General features: G+C 33.0%; 1 protein-coding gene across 1 annotated transcript; it reads right to left on the minus strand.

The window, feature by feature from the left end:
• Positions 1–9,449: 9,449 nt before the first annotated feature.
• Positions 9,450–11,093, minus strand: LOC120182872 (zinc finger MYM-type protein 1-like). The gene has a single exon (XM_039187717.1). The coding sequence runs from the start codon at positions 11,091–11,093 to the stop codon at positions 9,450–9,452; it is 1,644 nt and encodes a 547-aa protein (XP_039043648.1).
• Between the last annotated feature and the right edge of the window lie 3,232 nt (positions 11,094–14,325).

Genomic DNA, 14,325 nt, shown 5'->3' on the forward strand with positions numbered 1-14,325 from the left:
AAATTAAATTAAAAAAGAAAAAGAAAAAAAAGGGGTTTATATGCTCTCGGAAAAAGATGCTGTTTAGAAAATATGATATGATTTCCAGAATTCAGCATGGGGTCTAATAGTTTTCCGAGTTTGGTAATCATTCCATTTTGGTCACTTAAATGAAAGTTTACACTTTATTCTTCTTGCTTTTAATTTTTTCTTATTTACATTCTCATCACTGATTAATTGTTAACATGTTTGGGTTTACTCGTGATTCAGTCCTTGATTTGTATTAGTTTTCACCTTGAGTTATGAAGTTTAATCTAATGTTTGTTTTGCTTCCCAAACTTTGGTTTAAGTGTTCATTTCTCCATGTTTAGAATTGAGACAGAAAATCTTTAAATCTTGCATTTTTGTCCCTGATTATCGGTTTGGCTTAAACATTATTCGATTGAATTATTTAGTGCCATTAATCACGCATAAATATGAATCTGCCTATTATAATTCTACGTAAAAATGACTTGTTTATTTACATATATTGTTGCATTTATGTTGTTTGAATATTCCATTTATGTTGCATGTTTACTTAAATGAGTTGTGTTTCTATGTTTGAATATGTATTATGTAGTTATTAATTTTAATATTAAACAATAATAACATATAAATTTGTTAGGATAGACACTCATTTTTGTTCGGGATTAAAAAAATATTATTTATTTATTTATTATTATTAATTTTATTTATTTTACAGGGTCCATGTTCAACCCCATTTCCAATTACTCCCCAATTAATTATCAACCCCACTATCACCAGTTCACCACCTCACACGTTTCTTCCCTTTTTTTTCTCTCAAAATGAAAGTGGAAATCTTTATCAAAGGGGTCTTGCTATTTATTTAAATAAACTGGAGATTGTCAGAAAGATGGGGGGAGGGGGGGGCACGTGAAGAGGAGCTTTTCTTCTCTCTTTGATTGAAAATCTCTGTGCTTTAAATATTTTAAGCAGAGTCTTCTGATCCAAAAGGGGGGATCGATTCCTCTCACACAAAGGCAAATGGAGACAGACGTGAGTTGCAGATAGCTTTGCAAATGGTTCCTCCTGGTGAATATCCTTATTCTTCTGCCTCTGATGTTGATAATTTAAACCATCCAGACAAGGTTGTTTTTCCGAAAGGTGTTAGCTCTCCCCAGGTTGCTGGAAATCATGCCATTTCTGCTCGAAACCGTCCTAACTTTGTGCGACTGGAACTGTGCCACTTCATGTTATCGCTGAAAGGAAGCTTCATGGCATGCCAGTGTGTAATCGAAGAGTGCAAGCTGTTCCTATATCTCATGGGATTAGTTCTCAGCAGAATGTACCCATAAATGCATTTGATAACAAGGAAATTATGCAAAGAATAGAACCATGGATTCGAAGGGAGATTAAGGCTACTCATGGGGATCCAAATCCATTAATCATTCTTCATGTTGTGTCCTCAGTTCTTTTTTCTGGACATCAAAGAAAGTTCGATGGCTCTTCTTCCACCTCTTCAAGACAGGCTTTTTTGGGTTACCTCAAACACTTCAAAACCGAACCTATGGCTTCCCCACTAAACGAAACAACAGCAGTTGATGAAGAAATGGCAGACCTTGCGAGACATGACTGTGTCGAATGGGTCCAGTGGGTGCTCAACACCCCCAAGCCACCGGGGCTTAGCCAAGAGCTCATCGGAACCGCAGTTTCCTGGAGGAACAAAGTCCCATTCCTCAACATGCAGTCCGGGTTCAAAGATGGACTCTTTTCCACGTTGGACTCTTCAGGCAGGTTTCCTTGTCGATTTCCTTTTGAACAGTGTTTTAAAAATCGAATCGGATCGGCCGGTTCAACCGAAAACTGTCTGATCAAATTCATTCTACACCGGTTAAACCGCTACTAGTGAATCGAAAGAACCATTAAACCGGTTATGAACCGTTCGAACCGAACCAGACCATGAACCGGTTGAAATTCGGTTCTATTTTTTTCTAAAAAAAACTAAATCAAACGACGTCGTTTGTTAAACGAGCCGAGTCGAACTCGAAAACTTTAAAAGTAAGCTCAACTCGACTAAAAAACTCACGAACTAAAAATTATCAAGTTCAACTCGAACTTGAAATATAATATTGAAACTTGAACTCAAAAAGACTCGAACTCAAAAAAAATTTAGAAGTCTGAAATTCGAGCTCGATTGAAGCGAAAGAATAGTTCGCTTTGTGCTCACCAAAAGTCTCCATGATTTTGAATGTCAAATTACTCTATTATTTATAAAAGTCAGTTGGGATGCTCTTCTATGTTTCTTAGTCATGTGAGATTGTTTTGTTTTTATATTTACTCTTTAGACTTTTACGATGTTCTTTTATGTTTCTTAGTCATATGAGATTTTTTTTTAAAAAAAATTAAATCAAATGACATCGTTTGTTATGATTTTTTTAGCCACAAATTTATTTATTTTAATTATAGTTATATAATTATATTTATTATTTAATATTTTACCTTAAATATTATGTTGTAGTTAATTTGAATCATTTTGTTTCACTTATGATTTTTAACTTATATATGTTATAACTTGCTTTGAATATGAATTGTGATATAAAAAACTGTTTTTTATTAAATGTTTTTTATATTTTTATTTAATTTTTTAAGTAATTAATTAATTATGATATCGTCTGGTTCTTTCGACCGGTCTGACCGATTCAACCGATTAAACCAGTGAACTAGTAGCACGATCGGTTTGCTGACCGATCCAATTCTGAAAACTATGCTTTCACATGCTGATATTGTCAGATTCATGGCAAGTGCCGCCATTGTAATTGGCCTCCAACAACTTAAAGGCTTACTTGGAATCACTCCACTCTATTCATTTTTTTTTTAGTTTATTATTTATTATTATTTATTATTATTATTATTATTTTCCTTTAATTTATTTAATATTTATTTATTATTTCTTATATAACATTTTTAACTTTTTAGTGGTAATTTCAATCGATTAAAGGTAAATAATTCGAATCGGGTTTCTGAATTTTAATTTATATTTTTAATTTTTCGTCATTAAGACAACCAACAAATTAATTGGTACTGAAAGAGCGGTTTAAGAGTGTTAATCCTTCATTGACCGTACCGACTCCCGAGCCCGATATATTTCTAGTAAAACGCAGATCATGTAAGATAGTGTCGGTCAACTTAAATATTTTTTAAAATGATCGGTGACAGCTCTAACCACTTTATTCAAATCGAACCCAATTTCGGGCCCACCCGAAAGACAATTCCGATAGTTAGTATATGTGTATATATATATTTCGTGCATAGTACTTAGTTTATATTTGCTTATATGTTTTTATATAGTATTGTGCTATAATAAATATACGTGTATATGTTATGCTTATGTGTATATATATATATCATTGTGTGTAATTTTTAAATATGTTTGTTATATACGATATATGGTCATACTTTTATTTGTATCTTAAATACTTTTCATGAATTGCCTATTCAGCTCAGTTGGTAGAGCGTAAGGCTCTTAACATTGTGGTCGTAGGATCGAGTCTCACGTTGGGACAATTATAATTCTGACTGCCGGAGGTCTTCCACGAAAGCTGCTCTCAACCCGTTGGGGGCAGCCTACTATCTTACCTTCCCCTCCCCCATTACATATCTAATATTTTTAATCTACCACCTGCCCACACCCATGTGGGTACAAATTTTCAAATCCACACCCGCCCACGCGGGTACATTTCAAATTCATCCCCACACCACTACCCACTAGCGACATACCCATCTAGACCCGCCTGACAGCAAACTAATGGGATGTTGGAGTTGGTTCCCAGACAGTTTGTGATGGGGTAGCAGCGCATGCTTCAATTTGTCAGAGTAGCTCTACGAATGTTATGAAGACAGATTGTAGGGAGCATGTAGTCGCAGAGTTGGATTGTTGTGTTGCTTTCGATGTTAATGCTCATAGTGCGCCTAATATGGGTTTTGAGGGGCTAAAGAACATGGAAACTGCTGCTTTTGATGTTAATGCTTATAGTACGACTAATTTGTGTTTGGATGGACAACATGGGCTAAAGAACATGGAAAGTGACGTGGTTAGTGGGATTATGGGTTTAATCAAAGAGTCGAATATTTCCCTAATTAAAGACCAGATTAAAGACTAAATATCCTTAATATTTGGATAAATTATATGTTATATATTATACAATATTAAAATTTATAAATTAGTCTCTAAAATTATACATCCAAAATTTAATAGATATTTAGCTGGGTGGGCGGATGTGGGGCAGGCGGATGCGGGGCGGGCGGATGCGGGGCGAGGTCTTCCACGGAAGCTGCTCTCAACCCGTTGGGGGCAGCCTACTATCTTACCTTCCCCTCACCCATTACATATAGGAATAGGGTCAGCTAATTTAAATACTTTCCATATGTATTAAATGCCTTTTATATAATTTTCGATTAAATTTTCATTTGACCTTTTTATATACATTTTAAATATGTTTCTTGCATTATGCCTAAATTTCATGATATATGTCTATGTACACATATGTGTATTCCATGTAATTTTTGTTTTGTACGTTAATATGTAAATAATGCATATTTTTATGGTAAGTGCATTCATTAATTTAATAGGCATAATGTAAACAAATACCCCTAACGTTTGACCATATATGCAATTGTGCCCAAATCATTTTTTTGGAACATTTGACCTCCCCACGTTTCATTTTGGGTCAAAAATCACCATCGTTGGAAAAACCGTTAGTCAACTAACGGTCAATGCCTGAAGCTGACTCAGCAAGAACATGTGGAGGAAGATACTGACGTGACATGTCCATATAATAGTAGATGATGATGTGGCAAATCCACGTAGACTAAATGCTGATGGCATGTACACGTATGATGCCATCATCAATTTTTTTTAAAAAAATTAATTAATAATAAATAATTATTTTTCTACTAAATTAATATCACACATCAAATGTTGTCATGTGGCACCCCACAAATTTTGCATTTTATGGGATTTGAACCTGGGTCTAAAGGTTAAAGGATGAAAGCCTTGATACTTAACCATCAGACCAAGTCAATTGATTGTTATTAAATGTCTAATAACAATATTTAAAGTATATTGTTGCCATCAAAATCACCATTAACACAAACATTTTTTTAAAATTATAGTTAGATTTAAATTGTTAGAATTATTTGAGTAAATTTAAATTTATATTAAAAAATTTAATTAATTTTACTCCTTGAAGAGGCATAAGTATCCAGCCGACTTGCATTCTTCACCAAGATTCCACATTTGCCAAAAGTCTTTTTTAAAGTTTATAAATTTAAAATTAATTAAAAATTTTAATATGAATTTAAATTTACTCAAATAATTCTAACAATTTAAATCTAACTATAATTTAAAAAAAGTGCTTGTGTTAATGATGGTTTTGATGGCAACAATATACTTTAAATGTTGTTATTAGCCATTCAAAAACAATCAAGAGACTTGGTCTGATGATTAAGTATCAAGTTTTTCATCCTTTAGACTCAGGTTCAAATCCCATAAGTTGCAAAGTTTGTGAGGTTTAGTAATCTCTCTTTTCTTAATTTAATAAAAATCATGTGCCACATGCAACATTTGATTGGGTGATATTAATTTAGTAAAAATATAATTATTTATTATTAATTATTTTTAAAAAAATTACTGACGTGACATCACACGTGTACATGCCACGTCAGTATTTAGTCTACGTGGATCTACCACGTCATCATCTATTCTGATATGAACATGCCACATCAGCATTTAGTATACTATGATATGCCACGTCATCATATACTGTGATATGGACATGCCACGTCAGCATCTCCCTCCACATGTTATTGCTGAGTCAGCTTTAGGCGTTGACCGTCAGTTGACTAACGTTTTTCATCTAACGAGGGTGATTTTTGACCCAAAATGAAACGTGGGGAGGTCAAATGTTCCAAAAAAACGATTTGGGCACAATTGCATATATAGTCAAACGTTAGGGGTATTTGTTTGCATTATGCCAATTTAATATGCCTATAAAATGTAAATATATGTATCTTGCGCATATCGCCTACTTTATGTTTACTTAGTTTTGTTTATGTACATTGTGTGTATATATATATATTGGCATATAAGTATGTATTTTTCACCTTGTGAATATATTTATAATGTATAGTTATATGTACGTATGCACTATATAAGTATTTTTCGTATTAAGTAATAACAATTCGTATATAATGAGTTAATGCATTTTAATTATATTTATTAATTTAATATGTGTAAAAGCATATGAATTTATTTGATTGTTGACATTGGATTTAATTGCACGTACCTCTTAATTCAAAGTATGATAGCCTCATAAACATTACTTTACCACATCAAATAATTTGACTAAGAGTAATGCCCTTGCATTTTAATATTATCATGAGATGAATGTCTTAAGGCATAAGAGTGTCTCTCCGATAATATTAAAATGAAAATATATTCTTACAAGTAACACTTAAAAAATACGATTCCACCTAAAATTTAGGAACGAGAGACAAAAATGTTCGTATATTCAAATTTATCGAGAAAAGATCATTAGAACTTATAAAAGATCGATTACGATGTCTCTAAATAATCAAACATTCTTATTCTTTCTAAAAAGATTGGTAATTTGAAATTTAATTTGTTTTATTTTGCTTTATTGTTATTTGTGCATTTAAATTTAGAATTGATGATGAATTTTCTAATGGACTAGTAATATTTTCTTATTTCGATTGGATTAAGAAATGATTGTTTTAAGATATGAAAGAATTTTTCTTCTTAATAGAAAATAATTAAATATTATTGTTTTCCGTCATAAAATTCAAGGAATGTGTTTAAAAAGAATCTTAAATTTAATTTTTTATTTTATTGTTATTTATGCATTTAAATTTGGAATTCAAAATGAACTTTAGAATGAAATTTTAATATTTCTTTGTTTTGATTGAAATAGGAATGAATTGTTTTAAAACATGAGAGGTCGTTTCTTCTTAATAGAAAATAATTAAATATTATTATGTTACATCCTAAAATTCATGGAATATTATTGGCAGAGATCTTGAATTAAATTAAATTCGAATTCATAAATTTTATTGCTAAGACAACTAATTAATCGTCTAAATACTAATTTAGGCCGTTGTTGGGGTTTTAATCATTTCCTACGCGTAACTTACTCACGAACCAAATTTTTTGTAACGCATACTAAATTTCTTGTGAAGTTCTCCTCTAACACTGATTACCACAAGGTCCTTGCTGATGGTCCTTGGACGATTTCCAGACAGTACATGACAGTTGAACCCTGGTCGATAGATTTTTGCCCTTCCAAATCCTTTCCAAGCATAATCACGGTGTGGGTTCGGCTCTCGGGGCTGTCAATCACCTAATACAAACAAAGAATAATCGACTCTATCAGATCTTTGGATCCGTAATCAAAATAGACTGTCAAACAGACAATGGTCGTAGAGGATGCTTCGCCCGTATGACTATCAACCTAAATCTCGGTATCGTCTCAAAGCTCTCTATCAATGACCACATCCAAATTGTGGAATATGGATCCTTGCCTACAGTTTGCTTCAACTGCGGATCTCATGGTAATGTTAAAGAACACTGCCTGAAAAACAAACATGTTGATCCAAACATGACCCCCCCCTCCCGGCTAAACCATTACTGCTCCTAATCTCGATCTGCCTTCCTCCGCTCCCGAAGAAGCTTTCAGACCTTGGATGTTTATGAAGAAACGTGCTCGACACACCACCCGAAAAATGGATTCCACCAACCGTCAAATTCCGGTATTCAAATAAATTCCTCAAGTTTCAACTCATTTTGATCCAAATGTTACATACGAATTAATTCATGAACCTACCAATGCCAATACCACCAATCATACCAATCCCAATGATGCTGATATTCCCACGTTATCTTCAACAACTCCCCAAGTTAATGCAAAAATTAGAAAATCCAACCCTACATGAAACAAACTAAAACTCAAAGCCCCTCTGAAGAAACCGGCGCTAACTCAACTGAACAATATCATCGAACATTGTCGCCTCGAGGGGGAACTCGAACTTCATCGGCTCATCCTCACACAGATCAGAAAAATAACATATTTTAAATCCAGCGAAACACTGTTTCAAACCCCTAAGATGGCTAAAACCCTCATTTACCTGGAACCAATCCTGCTCGTGACACTATGAAGAGAATGAAGCGTCATTCCGTCTCCTCTTCATTTCCCAAGAATAATAATCTAGGACCTCAAGTGCCAAATTCGTCAAATTCTGAAAAATTCAGGAAATTCTACATGCGGCAGCTTAATATACGGTTAATGATATGTATTACCGATTTTGTTATTATTTTTTAACAAAAACGGTAAAAAATTACGTGAAACATTATTATTTCTACCGGTTTTGTTATTATTGTGGCGCTTTACCGGTTTTGTTAATATATTCGATAAAACACTATCGGTTTTGTTATTTTTTTAGTATTGATGTTTTAGATATAAATAATAATGTTTTAGGTAATTTTTTTACCGGTTTTGTTAAGAAAAAATAATAAAACCAGTAATGCATTTTCTTTACTGTATATTAAGGCTGCCGCATGGTAGAACTTCCCCTGAAATTCAGGCTATTGATGATGGCCAAATGGCCATGGTTGAATAATTTTGTTTTGCTTCTTTCTTTATCGTTTATGATGAATACTAAATTTTTTTGTTTGGAGAGCACATGGATACGATCACAAAAGCTTTATCAAAACCACTAAGTAATACATGAGGGACTCTCCTCCATACATCTTCGCTTTCGTTGAGACTCGTATTAGCTAACGCAAAACTGACTTGGTTATAAATTATCTTGGTTTTGATTCCTCCCATAGGGTTGTGGCTGTTGGTTTCTCGGGCAGTATCTGGTTATGCTAGAATGATCAAATTCATATCGATATTCACTTTTTGCATTTTCAATTTATTCATTGTAAATTCACTAATTACAATTCTAATCCCTATTTTCTCTTGATAGTTGTTTATGTCAGCTCTTCGCCCAACAAGCGTCAGATCTTATGGAGATATCTGAGTGACCTGGCTTCCATTATAAATGAACCTTGGGCAGTTATAGGTGACTTCAGTGCTACCCTTTCAAATGATGAAAGACGGGGCTCAGAGCCAGTCCTGACATTTTAAGGGCCCTAGGCAAAATAAGAATACGGGCATTTTAAAAAATAACTTAAATTTCAAGAATAAATTTCGGTAAATGTCAAACAAATTTTTTCATTAAAAATTATACGAGTAGATTCTATTACATTAACCAATATTATTTTACCAAATATATAAAGAGACATCACAATTTTCACTCAATTTACTCCTATTATGTCTTCAATCATCTCTTATAATCGTTTCTCTCAATCGAAAATTGACGCCTCTCACCTACAAAACAACATACACAAATTCTCATAAGAAACGGTTTCTTCTAGCATTTTGAGATGCAAAGTCATTGATAATAACATCAACATCAATGTTTCCTATCATCTCCTTCTCAATAGCTAATGTTGCTAAACCATTCAACCTTTCTTGTGACATTGATGACCTCAAGTACGTTTTTATTAATTTAAGCTTTGAGAAACTTCTTTCGGCTGAAGCTACGGTCAAAGGCACAATTAATAAAATCCTATAAGCAATTGAAGCATTCAGATAACAATCTGCAGAATTGACAAACTTAAGAATTTCAGTAGCGGATAACAATTCTGTCGGCAAAGTCATTTGTAAGACTTTTAATTCAGAGAAAAGATCATCTAAATCAACATCTGATGAATTGCCATGAGAAAAGGTAGAATGAAAATGAGCACAACATTCTTTCAACTCATTATCATCTAATGACTTTAACTTATTTGAATCATATAAAAATCCAAAAATACTTTCAAATGTCTTCAATTGCTCAAATCTATTCTTCGAAGAAGTAATTGCCATATCTACCACAACCAAAAAATAATTGACTCTAAATGACTTCTCAGGCGATTCAACTTCGTTATTCTCATTATTCTCTCCAAAAAAATTCTTCCTAATCACACGACGTTTTGCGGGAAAGATAGGCTCCACATCCATTTCAAGTGCAAGACTTTTAGCTACATTCATACTAGTTGTAAAGCCTTCATCTCTATATTTTTCAAAGTAGGACATCACACCTTCTAGTTGCCTTATGGTAGTATCAATGCACATAGACTTAGATTGTAATTTCTTGCTTACCATATTAACAGAAAATAAAATGTCATACCAAATCACAACACCAAGCAAAAACTCAAAACTTGAGAGTGCATTCACCAAACTTTCAGCTTCACTTTTTGACTTTGCATCATTTTCACAAGATTCATATAATTCACACAAAGCCAATCTTATTTGGGGACATTGAAATCTAATAGCTTTGACACTTTTAATTCGACTCTCCCATCGAGTATTTGATAAATATTTCACAGTTAATCCAGGAACATTATCAAGTAAAATTTTCCATCTCTTTGTAGAACCCGAAAACAATGCATATATGCGTTGTAAAACTCCAAAAAAAGAAATAGCTTTAACACAAGAATGTGCCATATCACCAAGAGTGAGATTTAAACTATGACAAGCACAAGGCATGTATAATGCTTTTGGATTAATTTCAAGAAATCTTTTTTGAACACCTTGGTGCTTTCCTTTCATATTAGAACCGTTATCATAACCTTGTCCCCTCACATCATCAACATTAAGATCAAGAGACTTCAAAACATTTTGTAGTTCATTAAAGAGTCCTAATCCAGATGTATCATCCACTTTTAGAAACTCCAAAAAGAACTCCTCAATTTTAACTTTGTTATTTAATATATTAACACATCGAACTATGAGGGTCATTTGTTCTTGATGGCTCACATCAGGCGTACAATCAAGAATTATGGAAAAGTATTTAGCCTCTTTAATGATCTTAATGATAGAATTTTTCACACTTTGAGACAAAAGGGAAATGAACTCATTTTGAATTTTATGTCCAAGATAATGATAACGAATTTCACGATCCTGAATGCGTCTAACATGATCTTGCATAATCACATCATACTCTGCAATCATTTCAATCAATCCTAGAAAATTACCGTTGTTATCTTGATATATTTTTTTCATTGGATCCTCGAAATGCAAGATTATGTTTAGCAAGACATTTCACAACTGAGAATATTCTTTGTAACACTTGTCTCCAACGCTCTTTCTCTTTCATAATCTTTTCTTGCAAATTTTTATCGATTGTTTGATTTTTATTCAATCTAACTCTCAATTCATTCCAAGTATTCATATTAGTCATATGTTCAACACTATTTTCATGTTGTTTAAGTTTTGGCTAATATGTTTCCAATCACTTAAGCCATCATTTGCTAACAAACTTTCATCTAATCGATTTGAACAACTTGCAACAAAAACAATATATTTTGTCAACATTTTTAGAATAAACTAACCATTTTCTATCACTAGTCTCACCATTGCTCAACTTTCTAGAATAACATGCATATGAGAAATGTCTATAATATTTATCAACAGGAAATTCAAGATCCATTTCTCTTATGGGCCCTTTTTCAACTAATATATCCATCGCATTATTGTCAAGATTCTCCTAATTTATAGGATCATATATATTCAAATGAGGAAGTGTTTCTTCACCAAGCCTAAATTTTCAACATTTTCATCAATTGACACATCATTAAAGTCAATTGGATCATTCACATTTTCAGAATTTCTAGAATTTTCAATATGCAAATTTTCAGTTGATTGATTCAAAGTTTCATGAGAATCAACATTTTTAAACACAAATTTATCAAGAGCACCTTTTGTGACTTTTTTAACTCCTCATCTCGCTTTCTTTTTTTTCTTTTTTCACTTCCAACAAATGTTTTTTAGGCAACATCTCATCAAAGAGTCAAACACAAACCAATTCTAATAAATAAATATAAGAAAAGAACAATTGCACCTGGATTCTTCAATTAGAATTGTAACAATTGCATCCAAATTCCCAATTTGATAATTGACACTGTTGACATAAATATTAATAGTTATAACATGAACACCAAAATAAAAACATCAAAAAACATCAAGTAAACAGAGCCTTAGCAAATTGTATCAATCATCCATTCATCATTTTAAAACATTTAAGTTATAACAAAAGTTTACTACACAGACAAATCATAATTTAAAACCAGGAATATATGCCAAAACTTTACTAGACAAATCATAATTTATTTTTTTCCCCTTTATTCAAGAGAAATCAGAGAATACCAAACATTTTCTTTAATTTTTTGAAGCAACACACAAACCAGAGAATCCAGACAATACAAGAGTCTTTATCCATTCGTTTTTTATTTCGAATACAACAATAAAAACAAAAATTTATAAAGCAAAATAGAGTCAAAGAGAAAGGGGAAAGCGTTACTTGTGAGTCATCGGAGCTTCCCATCGAAGTCGGGTTCATCGGAGCTTCCCATCGGCCATCGAAGTCAGGTTTATCGGAGCAAACAGAAACCAAAATTTAGGTCTCGGTTTAAGGGCGTTTTGGCCTTATTTATGTGATTTTCAATTTTGATTTGGATTAAGGTAAATAGATCGGAGTGTTTAGGAAAGTTTTAGGCTTTGATGCTGAAGGTAAATAGAGTGGTGGCCGGTGAGATGTTGAAGATTTTGGAGAAGGCGGATGTGAGTTGCAAGAGAAATGGGGAGAGTAAAACGACTTTTAGTGCTTATTAAAGAAATGGGGCCACATTTTATAATTAAATGGTAAGAAAATGGTACAATAACGTTCATGTCTGCCATAGTACTTATTAAATAAATGGGGGGCCTATTTTATAATTGAATTGTAAGAAATTGTACCGTTCATGTCTGCCATAGTGCTTATTAAATAAATGGGGGCCCTATTTTATAATTGAATTATAAGAAAAATTGTACAATCACGTGAATGCAATTGCCATCAACTTTTAGTGCTTATTAAAGAAATGGGGACCATGTTTTACAAATGCTTTAGAATATTTATATCCATTTCTTTTTACATATCTTCTAGGGTAAAAGATAAAAAAATCTGAGTTTGTATCTTGTATCGACTTTCAAGAATGGGCCCCCTCCAAGAATGGGCCCTAGGCGGTCGTCCCCCACGCCTGGGCTCAGGGCCGGCCCTGACGGGGCTGCATTTCCACTAAAAAATCGAACTCGGATTTCTCTAATATGGTGACTAGTAGTAACCTTTACGATTTGGGGAATCATGGTTCTCGGTTCACCTGGTACAAGGGTAACTGCTATGTTTGGCTCAATAGGTGTCTTTGCAACAATTACTGCTATGAAGCGTTTTTGGATTCTATGATTTGCCATCTTATTCGGATGAATTCCGGTCATCGACCCTTTGTTGAACCATGCTTTGAGATTTTGATATACTAAAAGTAAATATTCTTAAAGAAATTTTAAAATTACTTTTAATTCGGTTTTAAACTTATTTTCGATTAAATCGTTCGAATATATAAATTCTTCTTAAGGTCAAAAACTCCATTTCTACTCCTTACTCTTTGAAATTCAAGTCATATAATAGAATTAATTTTCAATTAGATTTTAATCGAATCAAAAATCAATTTTTAACCCTACAGTACCGATGCTGCAAGAACAATATCGATACTGTTCATGTGGTACCGATACTGGTACCGATACTCCTTTTGTGATTTTGGTAAAAGCAAATTCCAATAGCCAATTTTATACTAATACTGCTCAAGTATCGATACTCATGTTGGAGTACCAATACTCCCCTCTCACCAACAACTAGATTTTTATATTTATTGCAGATAGTACCGATACTCCAAGCCCGATTACCGGTACTCAAGGCGTCTGGGCAGTATTTATTGCGAGAAATTTCATCCCAACGACTCTATTAACTCTCACACCAACCTAAACAGCTAGAATTGAATAAAAGAGTATAAAAACAAGATTCCAAGTAATATGAGTCGGAACCGTCCTTAATCTTTTTGACTTAGCTTAGGTAGGGGATCGACCAAACTTAATTTAAAAAATAAATCAGGTTTGGAAAAACCAAATTTGGAGTCGCCATCAACCTTTGGGTTGGGCAAGTTGAATACCTAAAAATAACTTGTAAAATAATTTTTAATAAAAAATTAAATTAAAAGATAAAACTAGTTGCGTTAAACCATAATCTCATTTTGAAAAGGTTTCGGGAGTCTAATATGTACGGGAAGGATTAGCACCCACAACGCCCAAAATTGACACCTAACGATTATATGTCATCTTTATATTTGAAAATTATAACTTCGAATGATATTTAAAT

This window comes from Hibiscus syriacus, unplaced genomic scaffold (genome assembly GCF_006381635.1).
Source record: "Hibiscus syriacus cultivar Baekdansim isolate YM2019G1 unplaced genomic scaffold, ASM638163v2 tig00112738_pilon, whole genome shotgun sequence".
In the NCBI taxonomy this organism is placed as follows: domain Eukaryota; kingdom Viridiplantae; phylum Streptophyta; class Magnoliopsida; order Malvales; family Malvaceae; genus Hibiscus; species Hibiscus syriacus.

Excerpts from the sequence above, each read along its gene's own strand:
- LOC120182872 (XM_039187717.1), bottom strand. The coding sequence starts at position 11,093 with ATGATTGCAGAGTATGATGTGATTATGCAAGATCATGTTAGACGCATT.